The following is a 17538-nucleotide window of genomic DNA, read 5'->3' on the forward strand; positions in this document are numbered from 1 at the left end:
CGGCTTTCGCCGGGTCCAAAGGTTGTTAAGCGATGAAGACAGGAGCGCACCCGATGCGTGATGAAGTAAGGGTGGGTGTGGCTCTTGGTTGATGGTTCCACCACTAGTCCGGGTACTGCGGTTGTTCGGGTACTGGGTTCAACCAGTAGTTCACGTATGGGGTTCAACAACCACTAGTCCGGGTACGGGGTTCAACCACTAGTCTGGGACTTTAATAAAAAAAAGGATACGGGGCTTTAAAAAAAAATGTTTAGGACTAAAAAAAATGGATTTTATAAATGGACATTTTTTGCAGCCGTTTGTCCACATTTCCCACTGTTCCACGTGCATTTCTCCCATTTCTTGTAACAAGATAGGACATGGCCATTTCCAGCCGTTTCCAAGTGTGAAGGGGGTGTGAAACACGTTCTCACGTTTCCCACCTCCATTTCTCATGTTTCGTATGACTATGACCTATACAGAGATATAAAATTTAATTCAAGCCATTATTACAAGCATGAAATCAAAGAGCCTAGATTCATCATTCAAGTAAGAGTTAAGACTCAAGACAAAAAGTGCATCTATGATGTCAAATCACATGATAGTCTCAAAGTTCAGTGACTAAAATCTCAATCTCAACAGTCAAATACAAAAACTCAAGATCTCAAAATGAGTAGCTGATAGCTGATAGCTATTAGCATCATGCATGGAAAATCAAAAATCCTAAACCACTCGCGAGTCGCTAATATGAGCTTTTGCCATCACTATCTACATCTAAATCACTATCATGGGAGTAGTCCTCTATCTCCTCCACCCTTGCCACTAACTCCTGGGAAGAAACACTAGTATGACCACTGGTGGCAAGAGTCTCCATAGCTCAGTCACGGCTACAACCACCTCGTCGTATGTATGTGCGTGGAGTAGAGGAAGTGTTATTTGTCTCACTCAAGGATGCATCATCTGACTGCAATCAAGGTTGCACTAGTGGATACTCGTGCAACTACCCTTGATTGTGCATGAATGACGCGTCGAAAGTGTTCCTCATCCTCCCGAAAAAAATCATAGGCCATGCCCTCATCCGCATGCCTCTAGATAAATGATATGTCAATCTGCTCTCCTCGCTCAAGGCCAAGCTCCAGCTTCCTAAGAACTTTAGGATCGACTTCTTTCATCTTTCACTGCAACATATCCCCTCCGTCATCACGGGCAGTGGTGTTTGAGCCTTTAAGTTGCCCCAAGAGGCAAAGGTTGGCATTTACATATACCAACCTATTAAGCTGAGATGTGCTCAATCCGTAATAAATTCAAATCGTTAACTAGTTGATGTGATATAACCACATATAAACTCCAAAATTATGATTAAATTTTATTTTTACCTATTTCTTTTCTTGGTATGTATATCGGCACATATACTCCATATGCGCTCAACCGCTCCACTAGTACACTTTTGAGAGAGAGAACTCGAAGAGACAATGCCTGCAAAGTGGGAGTGAGACGTCCATTTATTTCCCACCATGATACAATGAACCTACGTTGCTTTGGTCTCATGGCCACATCTTGCATGAATTGATCTCGATCATGGATGTAGAGGATAGACTCCTCTTCAATCATACAGGATAGACTCCTCTTTAATCTTACAAGATGGCATTGCTAGTTAGTTATTGCAAGAATGCGACATGGCTTAAAGATAAGAGAAGCATGAGTTATTGAAAGAATGTGACATGCTTACTTCGCTTGCTCTTTTGAGAGAAAGATCCTATCCACATAGGATATCAAACCACTCACAAGAATGTAGTTGGACCAATGTTGTTGATCCTTGTATAAAGGATGCAACATGTAAGAAACCATGTGAATTGGTTTATAAAACCAATTCCATCTCTTAGTCCAAATCCGGCGTAAATCATCCACTCTACAAATTCTAGTCCAATATAGATTCTATCTATTTGAAATGTGAATAAGATGTGATAATGTGGCATGCCACTTGTAAGTAATATTAATAGTTAAAAAGATTGCATACCTCTCATTTAAAAGGCATCTACAATTTATCATACTTTCCTTGAGCCTATGCATGTAGTGGTAGAGTAAGCTCGTCGTACTTGCTTCATGGTCAAACAATCTCAAAATGAAGTACAATGGTGTAATGGTTGTCTTTATAGAGGTCGTTTCCTCCCAAAAATTACTATCCAAGATGTAGTTAGTAATAGTGTGGGCCTTCACTTTGCGGCTTCTACCTTTGAAGAACGAGGAAAAGATAGCTAAATCTTGTCTTTGAAGGCTTCACGAGATCATACTTGCATATAGCTCTAAAGAGAGCTAGTGCTCGAGTCTTCCTTGTAATGAATCTAATGATTTGTGTGGTCTTATCAAGTGTAGAGTGCACCCACTCTAGCTTTACAATGTCCTCCATCATCAAATCCAAAGAATGGGATGCATATGGAGTACAGACAATGGTATGATAATCCCTCCACACAAATTTACCCATCTTGGCACAATTGGAGCCATTGTTTGTGATAACTTGGATCACATTTTGTGGCCAAATCTCCTCAATGGCCTGCCTAATGTGGCCATAAATCCACTCTCCAGCTGAAACCGCTCTGTGGTAGAAACCAAAGTGCGGTAGACTAGCAGTCACCTAAACATAGTTGTAGTCCAGCAAATAAGACAAATAAAAAGGGAGCTAGAGTGCTCCTACACAAAAAAGAAGAACGACACCTGTTGGCCCCAAAGCTTGGCGCCCCTTTCGGTATTTCTTTATTCAATTCAATAGAAGAGTTAAACTAAATACATCATGGCCATTCATGGCTCATATATATGCATGTCCAAACTGTTAGTCCTCTGGACCTCTTAGCATAGAGGTTTCACATAGCCTTGTGCCCCAAAACACCACAATGTATTCACCTCTAATTAGCCAAGATAGTACATTCATGAGGCCCTGTGAACACAATCCATTTGCCCATGCACGTAGCCAAAAACACAGCCATGAAACAGTCCATGAACCTCAACTGTTGCTCTTGTTTCTGCCCTCTTGGGCTGCAAATTCCTCCTCTCACAAGGAACTGAGGGAAGAACCCCCAAACAGCCCTTTGATTGGAAGAAAGAGAAGCTATGTACTCCTTAGGCTCGCAAGCGTGTGACCGGAGCAACCATAATCCTTGCCTCAATCTCCATCTTCACCAAGACCGATCGAGAGAGAGAGAGAGAGAGAGAGAGAGAGAGAGAGAGAGAGAGAGGCTTCAGCAGCCAAGGCCAATAAGGTGTGGGGATTGCACAAGTCTAAATCATGGTGGCAGAAAACTCTTATGCGTGGTTGGCAGTCTAAACTCCCTTACCAAGGTAAGGTTTTCATTTGGAGGATGTTGGTGGGAGGGTTACCTACACGGGATCAGCTGAGCCGTCGTAAAATTACAGTGGCCTCTTGCTTCTTCTGCACGACATGCACTGAAACAGTTATGCATCTGTTCATGAGTTGTCCAGTGGCCCGTCAGATTTGGTCTTTTGTCTCTCGCGTTTGGGAGGCAGTAGAGAGGTCTACTGTTTCGGCTCATCAGTGGATATTTGGGATTTGTCCTCAAGTCATTACTTCAGACAGCCACCTTGTGATATTCCATTTCCTTAGATGGACAGGACTTTGGCATATTTGGACTACACGGAATGGGTTCATTTTTGATTCCTTGTCTCGAATACATGGGCACATTCTACGTATCCGCGGTTTGCTGCTTTGGCAGTTTTCTTCTCTTCTCTCAGCTCAGCTACTGGATGCAGATGTTATTTCCTTATGGTCTACGGCGGCTCGGCTGGCTCATCTTTGATGCTTCTATCTGGGATGCTTATTTGGCTAGGAGGCTTTCTTATTAGTGTACAGGTTTGCATGGTCACGATCCTTTAGAGGATCTTTTGTGGGGGTTTTGTTTGGGGCCATAGGTTCTGTGTGAGCCATGTGGCTGATGTACATTTTACATATAATATAAAACACCATTTCACGAAAAAAAAAAAAAAAAGAAAGGCTTCAGCCCTATGCCTCCTTCCAAGGGAGAGAAGGCGTGAGAAAATCCTGCACCTGCTCTGTCCGCCTCCTATAGCCCTATGTGCGCCTGCGCATGAAAGAACCCTGCAGCCCAACAGTCGCTAGAGAGAGAGAGAGAGAGAGAGAGAGAGAGAGAGAGAGAGAGAGAGAGAGAGAGAGAGAAAAGCACGTGTTGCTGCGAGTCCAGTCCGCCTCCTGTTCTGCAGCCGCCGGTTGCTCCTGGAGACCTGCGGAGCCTTTCACTAGAGAAAGAGAGAGAGAGACCCACGTGCAATCCAGTCCTACGCTTTTTTACAGCCCGCGAGTTGCTTGCCTTCCCCACTGGCCAAAAAGCACATGCGCCTGTAGTTGCAGCCGAGTACTACTCCAAAAAGAGAGTCCCCGCCAGCAATAGCGTAAACTCCCCTCAAAGGGCCACGATTGTATCCAAAGGGGTCCTTTGTTTTTATTGGTTTTAAATCCTTTGTCCTCTCAAAACATTTATCCCCCCTCCACATGGGGTAATAAAAAGAACCTTTAAACATATATCTTGCTCACTAACCACCATGCTCACACCTATGCTGCGGGTCATGACATACCGCCCTCTGCCCTCTTGAAAAATGGCAAGCATCCTCGATTGCATTCTAGTGATACAGCAAGACATCCAAAGCAAAACCTCATTGATAACGAAGGCTGCTCAATACAGTAAGATAGCAGCCATGTGATCCAACTAAAAGTGAAAAGTACAATATGGCAGGATTAGTGTCCCGAAATGAGCCTTTACTGATCCTGCATATGATAGTCCAAATGCCATCATTCCCCGTTTGTGTCCTCGGAAGATCAAATATAAAATCCATGGCAATGCTCTCCCATGGTCTATCTGGAATTGGTAAAGGTTGAAGTAACCCTGGTGTCTTTTGACGGTCAAACTTTACCTTCTGACATACGATGCATTGCCTAAAAGAAGCATCAACATCCCTTCTCAAGGTCGGCCAATAAAAGAAAGCCCGAATTGCCTTTACCGTGGCCTCAATGACCGCAGCATGAAGCGTCTCTATCAATATTTGAGTGAGCTCATCTAATGGCCGTCCCGGCTCCTCGACACATAAGCGTCTGTATATCTCATCCGTGTACATGGTATCAGTCTCCCTCGTAAAGGTATAACGAGTGTGTGGAGACCTGTCCCAATGGAGCTGTGCTGAACTGAAATGCGAGAGTGAAGGACAAGATAGCATGATCCACTACTACTCCAACCGGCCTAGTGCCTACCATAAAATCCTGAAAAGAGGAAATGAGACTGGGCTGAGCCATAACATAGTCCACTGTACTAGCACCATGCGGATGTGGAAAGCAAGTGAAACCGCCCGCTGCTGGGAATCTCTGTAGGCCATTCAGGATGGCCAATCCATGTGCAGTCCCCATGTCTATCAAATACCGGCCATACTCAGTGTGCTTCTCATCTTGTGAGAGTCTAGATAGGCCCATATCCCTAACATCAAGCTCCCTCAATATCTCCTCTGAGGTATCATAAAATACTGTTTGGTTATGGGCGGTCCTGGCATTGAAGTCCCCCAGGAGAATGATGTCACCATCCCTGAAGAACTCCCAAATGTCATCATCCAAAATAGAAAAGGGAGACTGCCCGCTAGGTGATGCATACACTGATGTACTAGGAGCAAAATAGCATATAGTAATGTAGAGATATCTGCCCGTCTCTGCCCTCAGTCTAACCCACATGTACCTAGCCTGCTCATCTCTGCGGACTATATGTATCAGTGGTTGCAGCTTCTCTCTAAACAATACTGCCACTCCTCTTGAGCCCCGTCCTCTATGCTCTGAACGAGTCTCCTGTCTACAAGCAGTCTCCCATCGGTATCCACTAACATGTGGCATGGACTGTCTAGGAGCCTGATGCGTCTCAGAGTAGAAGATGATGTCCCTCCCAGTGAAACTATCCTCAAAAGCCCCTACATCAAGGCGTAGAGATCCATTACAATTCCAAGTAGCAACTTTGAGTGTAGTCCCATAGGTCTCGCACCGTCATGAAGAGCGCCTCTCCATAATCACCACTCTACCATCTCTATAGAAGGCCACTTTCCCTTTCTCTCGGGTTGCCCTTATCTCGGGCTTAACTTCTTTCATGTCGGCAAGCTGCGAGAGTGTGAGGTCATCTCCAAGAGATATTCCCGTCTTCTTGAGTGTAGGACGTCTCCTTCAAGAAGTCCTTCTTCACTTCCGTGGAGGGGAAACGAATGATAAGTGCTCTCTCCTTCGAAGATTCGCCACTACCTTCTCTCTTCTTTCCCACTCTCCATGCCTTTGTGTGCGTGGCTTCAATGCCCATCATAGAGAAGAGCTCCTTGGTTTCCCCTTCCGCATCATCACGGTCTTTTAGACCGGACACTCGTACATGTAAGGCCCGGGTCTTCCTCCTTTGCTCCTCTTCAAGGGTCATGTTGATGATGGTGGGAGTGGGGATGGGTGGCGATTCTTTACCTTTCCCTTTCTTGGCGACCTCGATCCATTTCTCCGCCTCGTCCATCTTCTTTTGTGTCCCTGTGATCACCTCCACCCATGAAGATGTCTTCTCTTTATGTTGCTCCTCCTCCTCTCGAATGATCCTCATTTGTTCCTTGATGGATGGTATTCAGCTCTTCAATCAAGGAGGGCTGAAATTTTCCATCCTCAAGCTTGCCTAGTGAAGTGGCTTCCAACTCCTTTTTGAGGGATAAGATTTCAGCCGCTTGACTTTTAGCATGCAATTTGGCCTCCACTAGTTCCTCCTTTAGGGCTGAAATCTCAGCCTCTTGCCTTGATGTTCCCTCGTCGAGCTCTTGGATTTTGTCAAATCCCTTCTCGAGTTTGGAGAGGCGGTTATGATTGCGGTAACGGAAGAGCCGACCATCTTCTTGTTTTCTTTGATAATTGTGTTGAGCTTGTCCTCCACCTTCATGAGCTCCTCTTTAACTCCGGTCTTGGCCATGACTTTTTGCAGTACTTCCCACAGCCAATGGATTGGAATTTAATCCATGACACCTGCGCGCAGCGCGAAACAGCAGCATGAGGGGGGTCAAGCCATGTAGAGAAAAGATTCAGCAGTAGGGCAATGGCGGGGTTGTGTGTGCAGGCGGGGGCAGGAGAACGCATAGGTGGTGTCAGGTGTGCAGGTGGGGGCAGGAGGTGCAGCAAAAAGGGGGGGGGGGGGTTAACAGGCAGAGGGGTATCGAGCAGAGGGGGGGGGGAGGCGGGGGCTCACAGGACAGGCGGAAGGTAGAGAAGAGGGGGCGAGGCGGGGGTTGAGAGGAGAGGCGGGAGAGAGAGAGGAGAGGAGGCGAGGGGCTGGTGGGCAGGAGGAGGGGGGGCGCAGGGGCTGGCGGGCAGAGAGGGTAGGAGGCGCAGCAAAGAGAGGGGGGGGGGTGTAGCGGGCAGAGGGGTATGCGCAGTAGAGAGAGCGAGGGGCTGGCGGGCAGGAGGAGGGGAGGCGCAGAGAGAGAGGGAGGCGCAGAGAGAGAGATGGCAGGGGGGCTGGCGGGAGAGTGGGCAGGAGGGAGGGTTGGCGCAGAGGGGGCTGGCGGGCAGGAGGAGGGGAGGCGCAGAGAGGGAGAGAGGGCAGGGGGTTGGCGGGAGAGAGGGCGGGAGGGAGGGCTAGCGCAGGGGGGCTGGCGGGCAGGAGGAGGGGAGGCGCAGAGAGAGAGGGAGGCATAGAGAGAGAGAGAAATGAAATGAAATGTTATATTAACGTCTTCAAAAGGCCATAATGACCTATGAGACCAAAAAGTTACATCATGGTGGATCTGATACAATGTCTGAGAGAGAGAAGAGAGAGAGAGAGAGAGAGAGTTATATTAACGTCCACGGGAGGCCTAATCCGACCTATGGGACAGATCAGGTACATCCATTTACATTCCACTCTGGGTATCGATGCCAAAGAGGCATAAAACTGGAAAAAAAAATAAAAATAGCTATATTTCATCCATGGATGGATTTGCTCTTGAGAGGGGTGGGGTACGGAATTTTTAATGATTGCTTGTCCTCCTCTGTATATTGCCCATTTGCCATTCTTTCTTGCTTTTTTACTTTATTCAGCTCTGCCGATTTGTTTCTTGAGTTGTAGCGGGTGAGTTCATCAGCTATCCATACCTTTGTCCCTTGGAGAGACCTTGTTTGCTTCATCACTGCTATTTTCTCATTGTTGTCCATATAGGAGACTTTTGCCTGTGTACCCTTTACTACAATGTCTGAGAGAGAGAGAGAGAGAGAGGAGCACGTGTTGCTGTCAATCCAGTTTGCCTCTTGTCTTGCAGCCGCCGGCTTGCCCCTGTAGACCTGCGTAGCCTTTCACTAGAGAAAGAGACTAGAGAAAGAGAGAGACCCACGTGCAGCCCAGCCCTACGCTTTTCTGCAGCCCGCGAGTCACCTGCCTTCCCCACTGGCCAAAAAGCACATGCGCCTGTAGTTGCAGCTGAGTACTACTCCAAAAAGAGTGTCCCCGCTAGTAATAGCGTAAACTCCCTGAAAGGGCCACAATTGTATCCAAAGGGGTCCTTTGTTTTTATTGGTTTTAAATCCTTTGTCCTCTCAAAATATTTATCCCCCTCCACATGGGGTAGTAAAAAGAACCTTTAAACATATATCTTGCTCACCGACCACCATGCTCACACTTATGTTGCACAAATTCACAGGGTCATGAGACCAGTAATACTTAAGCCAGGAGCAGATGCATCAACAACACGCAACAATGTGGTGCTAACTGTCACATGCACTTTGCACTGTAGTGCATGGTGACAAAATGGCTCATCATCATCAGTGCAACATTGTAACAATATTAGTACCATTCAGGATGATATTTGTCGTTCGCCGTGACCCCATTGTAATCCTCAGTCCAGGATAAGTCAGGCACAAGCTACGTAGGTCATTCTCAGCCATAGCAAGTCAGTCAGTCAGTCTAAGTCCCTTAACCCACTTAAAGAGACGCATTCATGCATATACAGTCAGTAGAAACCTTAGGGTTTGCATCAGAAAGCATCCTACATATTGCAGCACATTCATGCATAGCATCTAGATCAGTGTAGGAACCCCAGATATCATCCAATATTTATCACGATATTTAATAGTATTTTTCTGGTATTTTTCCCAGCATTTTTAGCATTTTATACACATTTATGCATTATTCATTGGACATGAGCAGTCGGCCAGCTCAGTAGCCAGCCGACTGGCTCATTCAGCCCATATAAATAGAGCCCTCGCATAACCATTCTCTCCTTCATTCATATTCAGCCAAGGAGCATTCAGGCGCTTAGCATCTTTAGCACAAGGTGCAAAGCAATTGCAGTTTTCAGCCTCCTCATCTCAGCGTTTTCCTCCTATAGCAATAGGCGCCTCAACGCATGAGCATTCAGCCATCTTGCATCGGTAAAATGCAGTTCAGCATTCAGCCTTCAGCCCACCTTGCGTTTTCTGCATCCATACAGTTTTCAGCATACATCTCATCATCGTTTTGCTCCAGCCACTTGGTGAAGGTAAAACGCAGCATTCATATTCATTTACAGCATTCATACTCTGTCTAGAATAGTCCCAAACACAGCCCTAGCTTTGCATCCCTCCCTCATTCCATTGGGAAGAGTGCATAGGCTCGAGATTGGACATCTTTGGTACTTCTACAGCAGTGTACAATTCAGCCCAACGCTTGGTCTTCAGAGGTCTTGCGTTTGGCTTATCATCAATCTCTTTAAAGATAATAAAGCAAATACTATCTCGGTAATGGGATAGGGGGCCCTTTAGTGGGTAATTCGGGACCCCACATGGTGTAGAGTTCTCATCTCTCTCTCATATCTCTTTAAAGTTTGAAGTCATTAAAGTGGATTGCTGAACTCGCGAAACTCAGGATACAGAAGACGGTGTGAGCATTTGTGTGACAGGATCCTCCAATACGAATACTTCCGCTGCATGTTACACTAACACAAGATGATACCTGACGGTGCCGCTGACCATAGCAAAACCATGCATTAGAGAAAGAGGAGAGATCATAAATTTACAAAGTTCAAACTTTTATGAAAGATTTTCATAAAACATTGACATAAAGCGTAGTTGGGGAGAGTCGAGACTTGGTAGTTTGTGACTCACCGTGTCACTCCATCCATTTGACACTATGCTGCAACCATAACGCTGCCAACAAGCTCTCAATCTGATGAGCTCATCCTCAATATACCTCACATGATCTGTCAAGTGAGTTGTCCTCAAAGACTTGGCATTCATTGGATGTAGGCCTGTATCTCCCGCTGTGGCGGCCGTCACAAGTGCATTATAAAACTTGTGGTATGCTGGACAATGAGCTATGTGAAAGGCAAGGCTGCATTGATAAAAGAAGTGATGGTCAGCAATTTGGTCCTCTTGCTTCAACTTTGGAGCATAGCTAGCATCGAGCGTCATTTGGCGTCTTGGAGGCTTTCTTCCCCTTTTTCTTGTGGCTGCCCTAGAGTGCACTTGGGAGGGCATTGACATCTGTTCATACCCACTAGCACCACTAACAAAGTCCGATGAACTTGGAGAAGGCATGGCAATGGGCGGCACATCACTTGAGTCGACATTAGGCGAGGACTCACCAATGTTAGATGGATCTGGAGTGACGGGAACTTGAGAATAAGATGCATAATTGGGATGAAAGGGCCCTTGTTGAAAGGTATGTGTCGATGTTGCTACTTCCATACTCGGTCTTCTTGATGCCTCCTTTTGCTTGGCTTCTTCCACCTTTGCATTGATGGCCTCTGGAGGCAAAGGCAAATGGAGAAGTGCTCGTATTTCCGCAAACTTTGATGGTGAACCGCCGTAGGCAAGAAAGACACCTTCCAAAACATGAGTGCACCCATGTGTTCCTTGTGACTTTTCCCATGTGTAGTGTGTCTTCACACGGGTTGCGGCTCCTCGTTGAACTTCTCCACAAAACTTGCAAACCACACATTTTGTTTTGTGCTGGATGTCCTTTTCTTTTTTCGGAAAAAGATTCTTCAATTAGTTAAAGAAAAATAGCTGCAAAGGGCTAAGTACAACCATGACGGGCTAAATATAGCCTCACCTTATATAAGGGCGGGAGACAAATGATCAAAGGGGAAGAGATGCTTCTCCTCCGGCTGGGTGCTCTGTGAGGAGAAGGCTATCTCATACAGGGGGAGGAGGGGGAAACAATCATACAGTGGTCTGTAATGCCAAATGGTGTTCCGCCACTATCCGTGAGGAAAGGGCCAGGTCTCCAAAGTCTCAAGAAGGCTTCTCGCCGCTTCCGCATGTGGGCAGAACCTCCTTGCAGCTTCCCCCACTAACCGCAGAGGGTGTGAATGATATCGAGCCATATGCTCTTGATGGTCTCAGCCGGCGGAGTGTGGGTGCCCTCGATGGCCTCACTACATCTAGCACGCTAGATGTGCCAGGCGGCTATGCTACTGCAAATCTCCCATCGTTGGCATAAGCCTAGTCGCTAGACACATGCCGGCGGGGCTGTGACTGGTACTATTGCAATACGATGGTGGGAGACCGGAAGGGCAAGTCCTCTCCCGTCCTCCTCGTAAGTCTTGACCACTCTAGCCTTGGTGGCCAAAGCAATAGTACCCCAAGTGATGATCCAGGTGGATGCCCTGTCCATAGCGAAGATGCGGAGAATCCGTTGCCAAATCTGCTGAGCCTTCGGGCAATCCCAAAGGCAATGACATTGAGACTCATGGGGGTGGCCACACCTCGGGCAAGCTGCTGACCGACCTCCGACTGCCAACCAAGTACCAACCGCCAGTTTCCTGTGTGCCGTCACCCAAAGGAAGAGAGTGATCTTCCTCGGCCAAAAGCTGTCGCAAAGCCCCTTCTAGAAATTTGAAAGGAAGCGCTCTGATAGGCCTTGAGACTGCCAGTGTGCTGTTGCTGCCGGTGTGCGTTCTATCTCCGGCATCTGGATCTTGCGGCCGAGCCGTGCTATATATGCAAAGAAAGGGGCATCTAGAGTCTCCACCCGATCTGTGGGATCATGCCAAGTCCACTCTCTTGGGTCCCACTGCAACCGCGTGAGAGGTCGGCACTCCCAAATCCATAACCGCCAAAATCTCTCCCTGGCCACCTTGGTCGGTGTTGGGTCTATGTGCCATGCCTGCGCCCGAAAACCAATCACCCTCACCCTCTACAAGGTGCAGCCTCTGAAATCCTCCAAGGGGTGCTCTGATCTCTCTAATCTGCCATGTAATCCAATAGAAAAAGTGAGCAGATCACTGTCCTCATCTGCTCCATGGACCCCCACGAGGATATCGTGTCTGGTGAACACGCCTAGCCACACTGGGGGGGGGGGGGAGGGGGGGGTTTGGGGCTCTGGAATAGGAGTCAACCACTCCTAAGGAATAGCTGAGTCGATGTCGATGTTGAGCCTGTCTCTACCTCAGGTCCTTGTCACGCCTGTCTCCTGCTCCACTTGAGGTAACTGCTTGTGTGCAATCCAATCTCCAAGAGACTTGGCTGGTTCCATGCTCAAGGTGCCCCAGGATATGTGCGGTTGGGCCCCCAGCATGTGGCCACTGGGTAAACGGTTTTGGGGTTCCAGATCAAAGGTTGCTGAAGCTGCTCCTTTGAGGCGACTGGAACAATCTGTCTAAGGGCTGGCCTGAGATGATCCCAAGCACAAAGTAGACTGGCTGCGAATCTGTCCTCAAAGGCATGACTGAAACCATGGGCTCGCATCTCTGTGAAGATCCATCTGGTACTTTGCGGCCATGGGCCTCCAAGGCTCGGAGTGCGGGCTGAAATCTGGGCCAAGAGGAAATCCTTCCAAGGCTCATCACCGGGTAGGAGTCCTCTAACAATCAACTTGCCCAGCAGGGCATGGCTTTGTATAGCTGGATCGATGAGGCCAAGCGCCCCTCTGCTACGTGGCTGAATGATCACTCTCCATGCCACCTTGGCCCTGGCTCCCATCACTTCTGGCCCACAAGAAGTTCCGGATCAAATATTGTACCTGGCCAATAGAAGCCCGAAAAAGGCCCAGCATGAGGTGATGTGCCAGATGTCCTATACTTGTGAATGAGCACTAAATCCCCCCAAATGTTATGCGTATTAGAGAATTTGCAAGGAGCCATTATGTGGAAGAGTTGGAACTTGCAATTGAAGGCTGAAAATTTGAGGGGAAATCTGAAATTTCTGAAAATTTCAGAAATTGAGCATGAAAATGCCCAAGTTAATGAGAGATTGGGGGAGATAATGTGAAATTCATGATTTTGGGAGATTGGGTATGAAATTTATGATTTTGGGAGTATTTTTTGGTATTTTCAAAATTTGGGTAAGAATAGGAGAGAGAGAGAGAGAGAGAGAGAGAGAGAGAGAGAGAGAGGAAATAAACAAGTTGGAAGGGAAGAGGAGAAGAGGGAAGGAGGTGAGAAGAAAATAGAGAAAGTTGGAAGGCAAGAAAAGGAGAGAAAGAGGAGGGGTGGACCGTGGAGGAGAAGAGAAAGAGAAGGGAAAAGGAAGAGGAGGCATGGAGGAGAGGAAGCGAAGAGCAATGGGGGATGCGCGAACAAGCTCACGGGCAGCAAACATGGGCGAAATCGACGGGCAGGAAATGGGCGAAATTGGATTTGCAAAAAAAAAAAAAAAACGCATACGCCTGTTTTTTTGACCTGATTTTACATTTGGGTGAAAGGCCGTTTCAATGCCCATGTTTCGTTTTGTTTTGAAACGTTTTGTGACAGAAACGTTTCGTGGCATTTTGACAGGGCGAAATGTGTTTTTATGTTACTATGGGTGGGAGCAGCGCAAAGGCGGGGCAGCGAACTGGGGAAGCAGAGGTAGAGCGGCTTTGGGGCAGTGCAAGGCTGCAGGGGCAGGAGGTGAGGTGTTGGTGGGGGGAGAAAGCAAGGGGCTGTGAGTGGGCCAGCACACCCCCCTCCAGCACATTGGAGGGGGGTGCGCAGGCTTTAGGCAAGGGGGATGCTGCAGGCTAGCAAGAGTCCTGCTTATCAACGGTGACTTCTTTTGCCCTTTTTTTTCCTAAATCTTTCTCCATTGTGCCACTCAGACAGATGCTTTTGTTAACTTTTCTGGAGCTTTTGAGCAAACAATTTTGTCAGGTTACAGGTAACTCAATTGCACTGCCTCTGCAGGTTGGATCAGTGGAGCATGGTTGCATGCTGCCTTCAGTCACTGGAGGCATTGACTAAAGATGTATCATTCACAGCTCCAAAGGGAGCTTTGGAAGCCATAACTCACTTGATCAGGTCATTTCAGCAAGGCCTTAGCCAAGAGCTGAAGCCTCATCAGTTTCCAGTTGTTCAGGTGCTTGTTGAGTCAAGGACTAATAGCTGGTCCTTCGGTAACTGTTCTGAAGTTGGACGTGCAGCTGCATGGCTTCCTATTGATATTTTCATGGAGGATGTCATGGTTGGAAGACGAATTCCGGCCACTTCTGTAGTTGAGGCATTGGCAGGTTGGTTACAAGTTCATTAGTTTCTCCCTGACCTATTGGTTTGTAATTATATTCACATACATTGTATGTTTGCTATCTGCAGAATTAGTGAAATCATTGCAGTCTCTTCTAAATGCATTGTGGCATGACACATTTCTAGCTCTGTGGATTTCTGCATTACGGGCACTTCAGCGGGTCAGTTAGAGCTCTATAGCTGCTGTTTGCAACACTATTGTTTTGAGGAATCTAGGCATCGTATTGAAGTGTACCAGAATAAAAGAGCCTGAACTAAACAAAATGCAGGAGCTGGATAATGTCGAAGGTCCTAGACCTCAGTCTGAATCACGTTTATGTATACCGCTTTCCATTGTGCCATTGGCTTCAGCACTGCTCATTGAGGAAGAAGAGAAGCAGCCAATGGTTGGCTCAGAGAGTAGCTGCATTGGAGGTAGCGAGGACCAACAGCGGAAGGCTTTTGGCAACCGTCGTGCTGCATTTACATCCAGCTTAAAGATCTTAGGTCAATTCGAGGGTCTTCTTTCTCCTCCTCAGCATGTGGCCATTGCTGCTCACCAAGCAGCAGCATCGGCAGCAGCATTTGTTGCTGGATTTAAGGGTGGAAGCATGGCCTTTGAAGGTTTAGGTACAACAGATGGAAGTTCTGGTACTAGAACAGGTATTTCTAGTTCTGTCTTATTTTTTCGGTGCATTTTTCCAGCTACATTGCAATATGTAGTTGTCATTTTTGGTCTTTTTGGTTTCAAGCCACTATGCACATTGCATAGACCCTTGTGGTCTGCTATTAGACTTCAAGTCTTTTCTGTTTTTCATCACTATGATTTTCAGCACTATCTGTCTATAATACTCATCTTTTCTACCTAACATGCAAAAAACAGAGCACAATAATTTCATCCTTACACCATTGCTCCAGATAAGTTAAATAAAAGATGCCTCTATTTATGCAACTGTATGTAGATGAATGTAAGGCCTCCATCACCACATACTGTTTATTGCCATTGAATTAATTCCGGGAGTGTAAAGGACCAATCTAATAGCTAGACTGTGCTCCAATGGGTGAGCTGCCAGATCGACACACTTTACATGCATAGTTTAGGCCTGCAGGACTGTGTCTACTGGAAACTGATGGTGAGAGATAGGAAGTGTGATACTCCCAATGGTCTTACAGGCCTTCAATAATGTTTACTGTAGAGGATAATCACTCAAAAACCTTCAATGGAAGCACATTTAACTATGTAAGGGTGGTGGGTATGCAGGCACCCATGTCACATATACATGGCATGCAGTGATGGTTGGTGGCTCACCCATCAGACATGTACAGCAAGATACGGATGAGCAGGGTTGGATAGACACCCATGGGTCCACCAAACTTTTTCCTTCTACTCCAAGGTAGTTAGTAACCTAGCAACAGAGTAGCTTCTAAAACAAGAGATGAGTAGTTAAAACGAGAGCTTGGAGCCCCCTCCCTCCCCCCCCCCCCCCCCCATGTGACTGTTCCCTCCCCCCCTTCCTTTTTTTTGCCGTCCTTCATCCCCTTGTCCTCGTCCCATCTTTGATGGTTTAGGGTTAGACACATGAGCTAGGGTGGTTGGTGGAGAGCCGTGCTGGTGATAGAGAGAGAAAGACACAATACTCAGGAGAGAAATTGATTGTACGACTCAATGAGATTGATTGATATAATTGATAGCTTCACCAAGTACAATGCTTTTTATAGCCTTAGAGGTTTTTCTGAGTGACATCATAGATTATGTCAAACATGTATATAATATCTAGATATTATTCTTAACCACTTTAAAAGTGGATTCACACTTACTCACTCACTCACATAGGTGAGTGTTCACACACACATAAAAGAACAATAGCTTGTCTTGGGTCTGTTCACACACAAACACACAAGGGTACATACAGTGAGACTCTGAAATACCCAACAAATCCCCCTTCGGAGTTAAGGTGGCGTTATAGGGATTGACCTTCATATCTATGGTGATTTGGGCCCACAACTGTAGATGTGATTCAAAATATCAGAGTGGCCAACCTGGACTCTCATGCTAGGTCTGATAAGGGGCTTGACCACACATTTTAGCCATTCTAAACTACCCCCTGACTCAAAACATGGATAAACTGAAGTACTAGAGCCTTTTATAACACAAGGCGATTACAAACACATATAATCATGTTTCGGGGGACATTCCAGGCGAGAGGTGTAGAAAATGGCTCTTGTAATTAGCCATTTTCGTGCCTAAGGGCTCAAGGGGACTAGTCCATGTCCTCTCTGTGTCCACTCTGATGATATCCATCCTGATCACGCGGTTCTGCTCTGAGCGGCTGAGATCCAAAAATGGACAATCCAGGCTGTACTGAAAGGCTGGTAGTGCCTCTATCTGCAAACCATGTAGGTCAAACCATGATCTCATCTGAGCATACCAGCAATGAGTGTCTCCATCCTCTGCTGACTGAATGGATGAGGTCAATGCCAATTGGGAGTACCTCTGCTGAGGGAGCTCCCATAGCCGCTGTAAAAAGGTAACTGCCTGGAATAGGGCTTCGGTCACTACTGGTGCGGCACCCAGCTCAGCCCGAACAATCTCATGTGGTAATGATGATTTGCTCTGAATCATGCGGGCAATCATCATAATCAGTGGTCTCTCCATTTGTCTCCATCCCTCATCCATCACTCTCTGAGATTTGATGTATGCTGGGCCCCCAAATTGGAGCTCTGTACAGGAGGGTCGGTGTGACAAGCGTATCAAATAGCCACAATTTGGTGCCCGGCTCCTGAAACTATATGTGTGCACACTGCTTCTCAAGTGCCCCCAAGGCTGCATGCCCTCAAGCTAATCTAGCTGCTGCTGTGAAACGCTGTCCTGTGAAAGTAACTCCCAAGTAGACATATGACCTGACGTACTCAATCGGCTCCCCTCGGAAAGTGAACTGAGGCTCTGATCTCGTCACCCATGCCTGTGTGGTGTTAAACACCATAACCTTGGTTGGGCCCCCAAATTGGAGCTCCGTATAGGAGGGTCGGGGTGACAAGCGTATCAAATAGCCACAATTTGGTGCCCGGCTCCTGAAACTATATGTGTGCACACTGCTTCTCAAGTGCCCCCAAGGT

General features: G+C 47.0%; 1 protein-coding gene across 2 annotated transcripts in view; it reads left to right on the top strand.

Annotated features, from left to right (window-relative positions):
• The window catches only part of LOC147606324 (mediator of RNA polymerase II transcription subunit 33A-like), a 94180-nt gene that overhangs the window by 22380 nt on the left and 54262 nt on the right, over positions 1–17538 (top strand). Inside the window, exons 1-4 of one of the 2 annotated variants that reach the window (XM_086791761.1) lie at positions 13849–13968; positions 14107–14429; positions 14512–14603; positions 14712–15084. In XM_086791761.1, coding sequence (XP_086647887.1) covers positions 13934–13968; positions 14107–14429; positions 14512–14603; positions 14712–15084 — 823 coding nt within the window. In that variant the 5' untranslated portion in view covers positions 13849–13933. Of the gene's footprint in view, positions 1–13848; positions 13969–14106; positions 14430–14511; positions 14604–14711; positions 15085–17538 lie in introns of those variants that run through there. The other variant, XM_086791760.1, reaches the window with a different exon arrangement.

Source organism: Cibotium barometz, chromosome 57 (genome assembly GCF_041138505.1).
Source record: "Cibotium barometz isolate CiBa-2024 chromosome 57, ASM4113850v1, whole genome shotgun sequence".
Taxonomy (NCBI): Eukaryota; Viridiplantae; Streptophyta; class Polypodiopsida; order Cyatheales; family Cibotiaceae; genus Cibotium; species Cibotium barometz.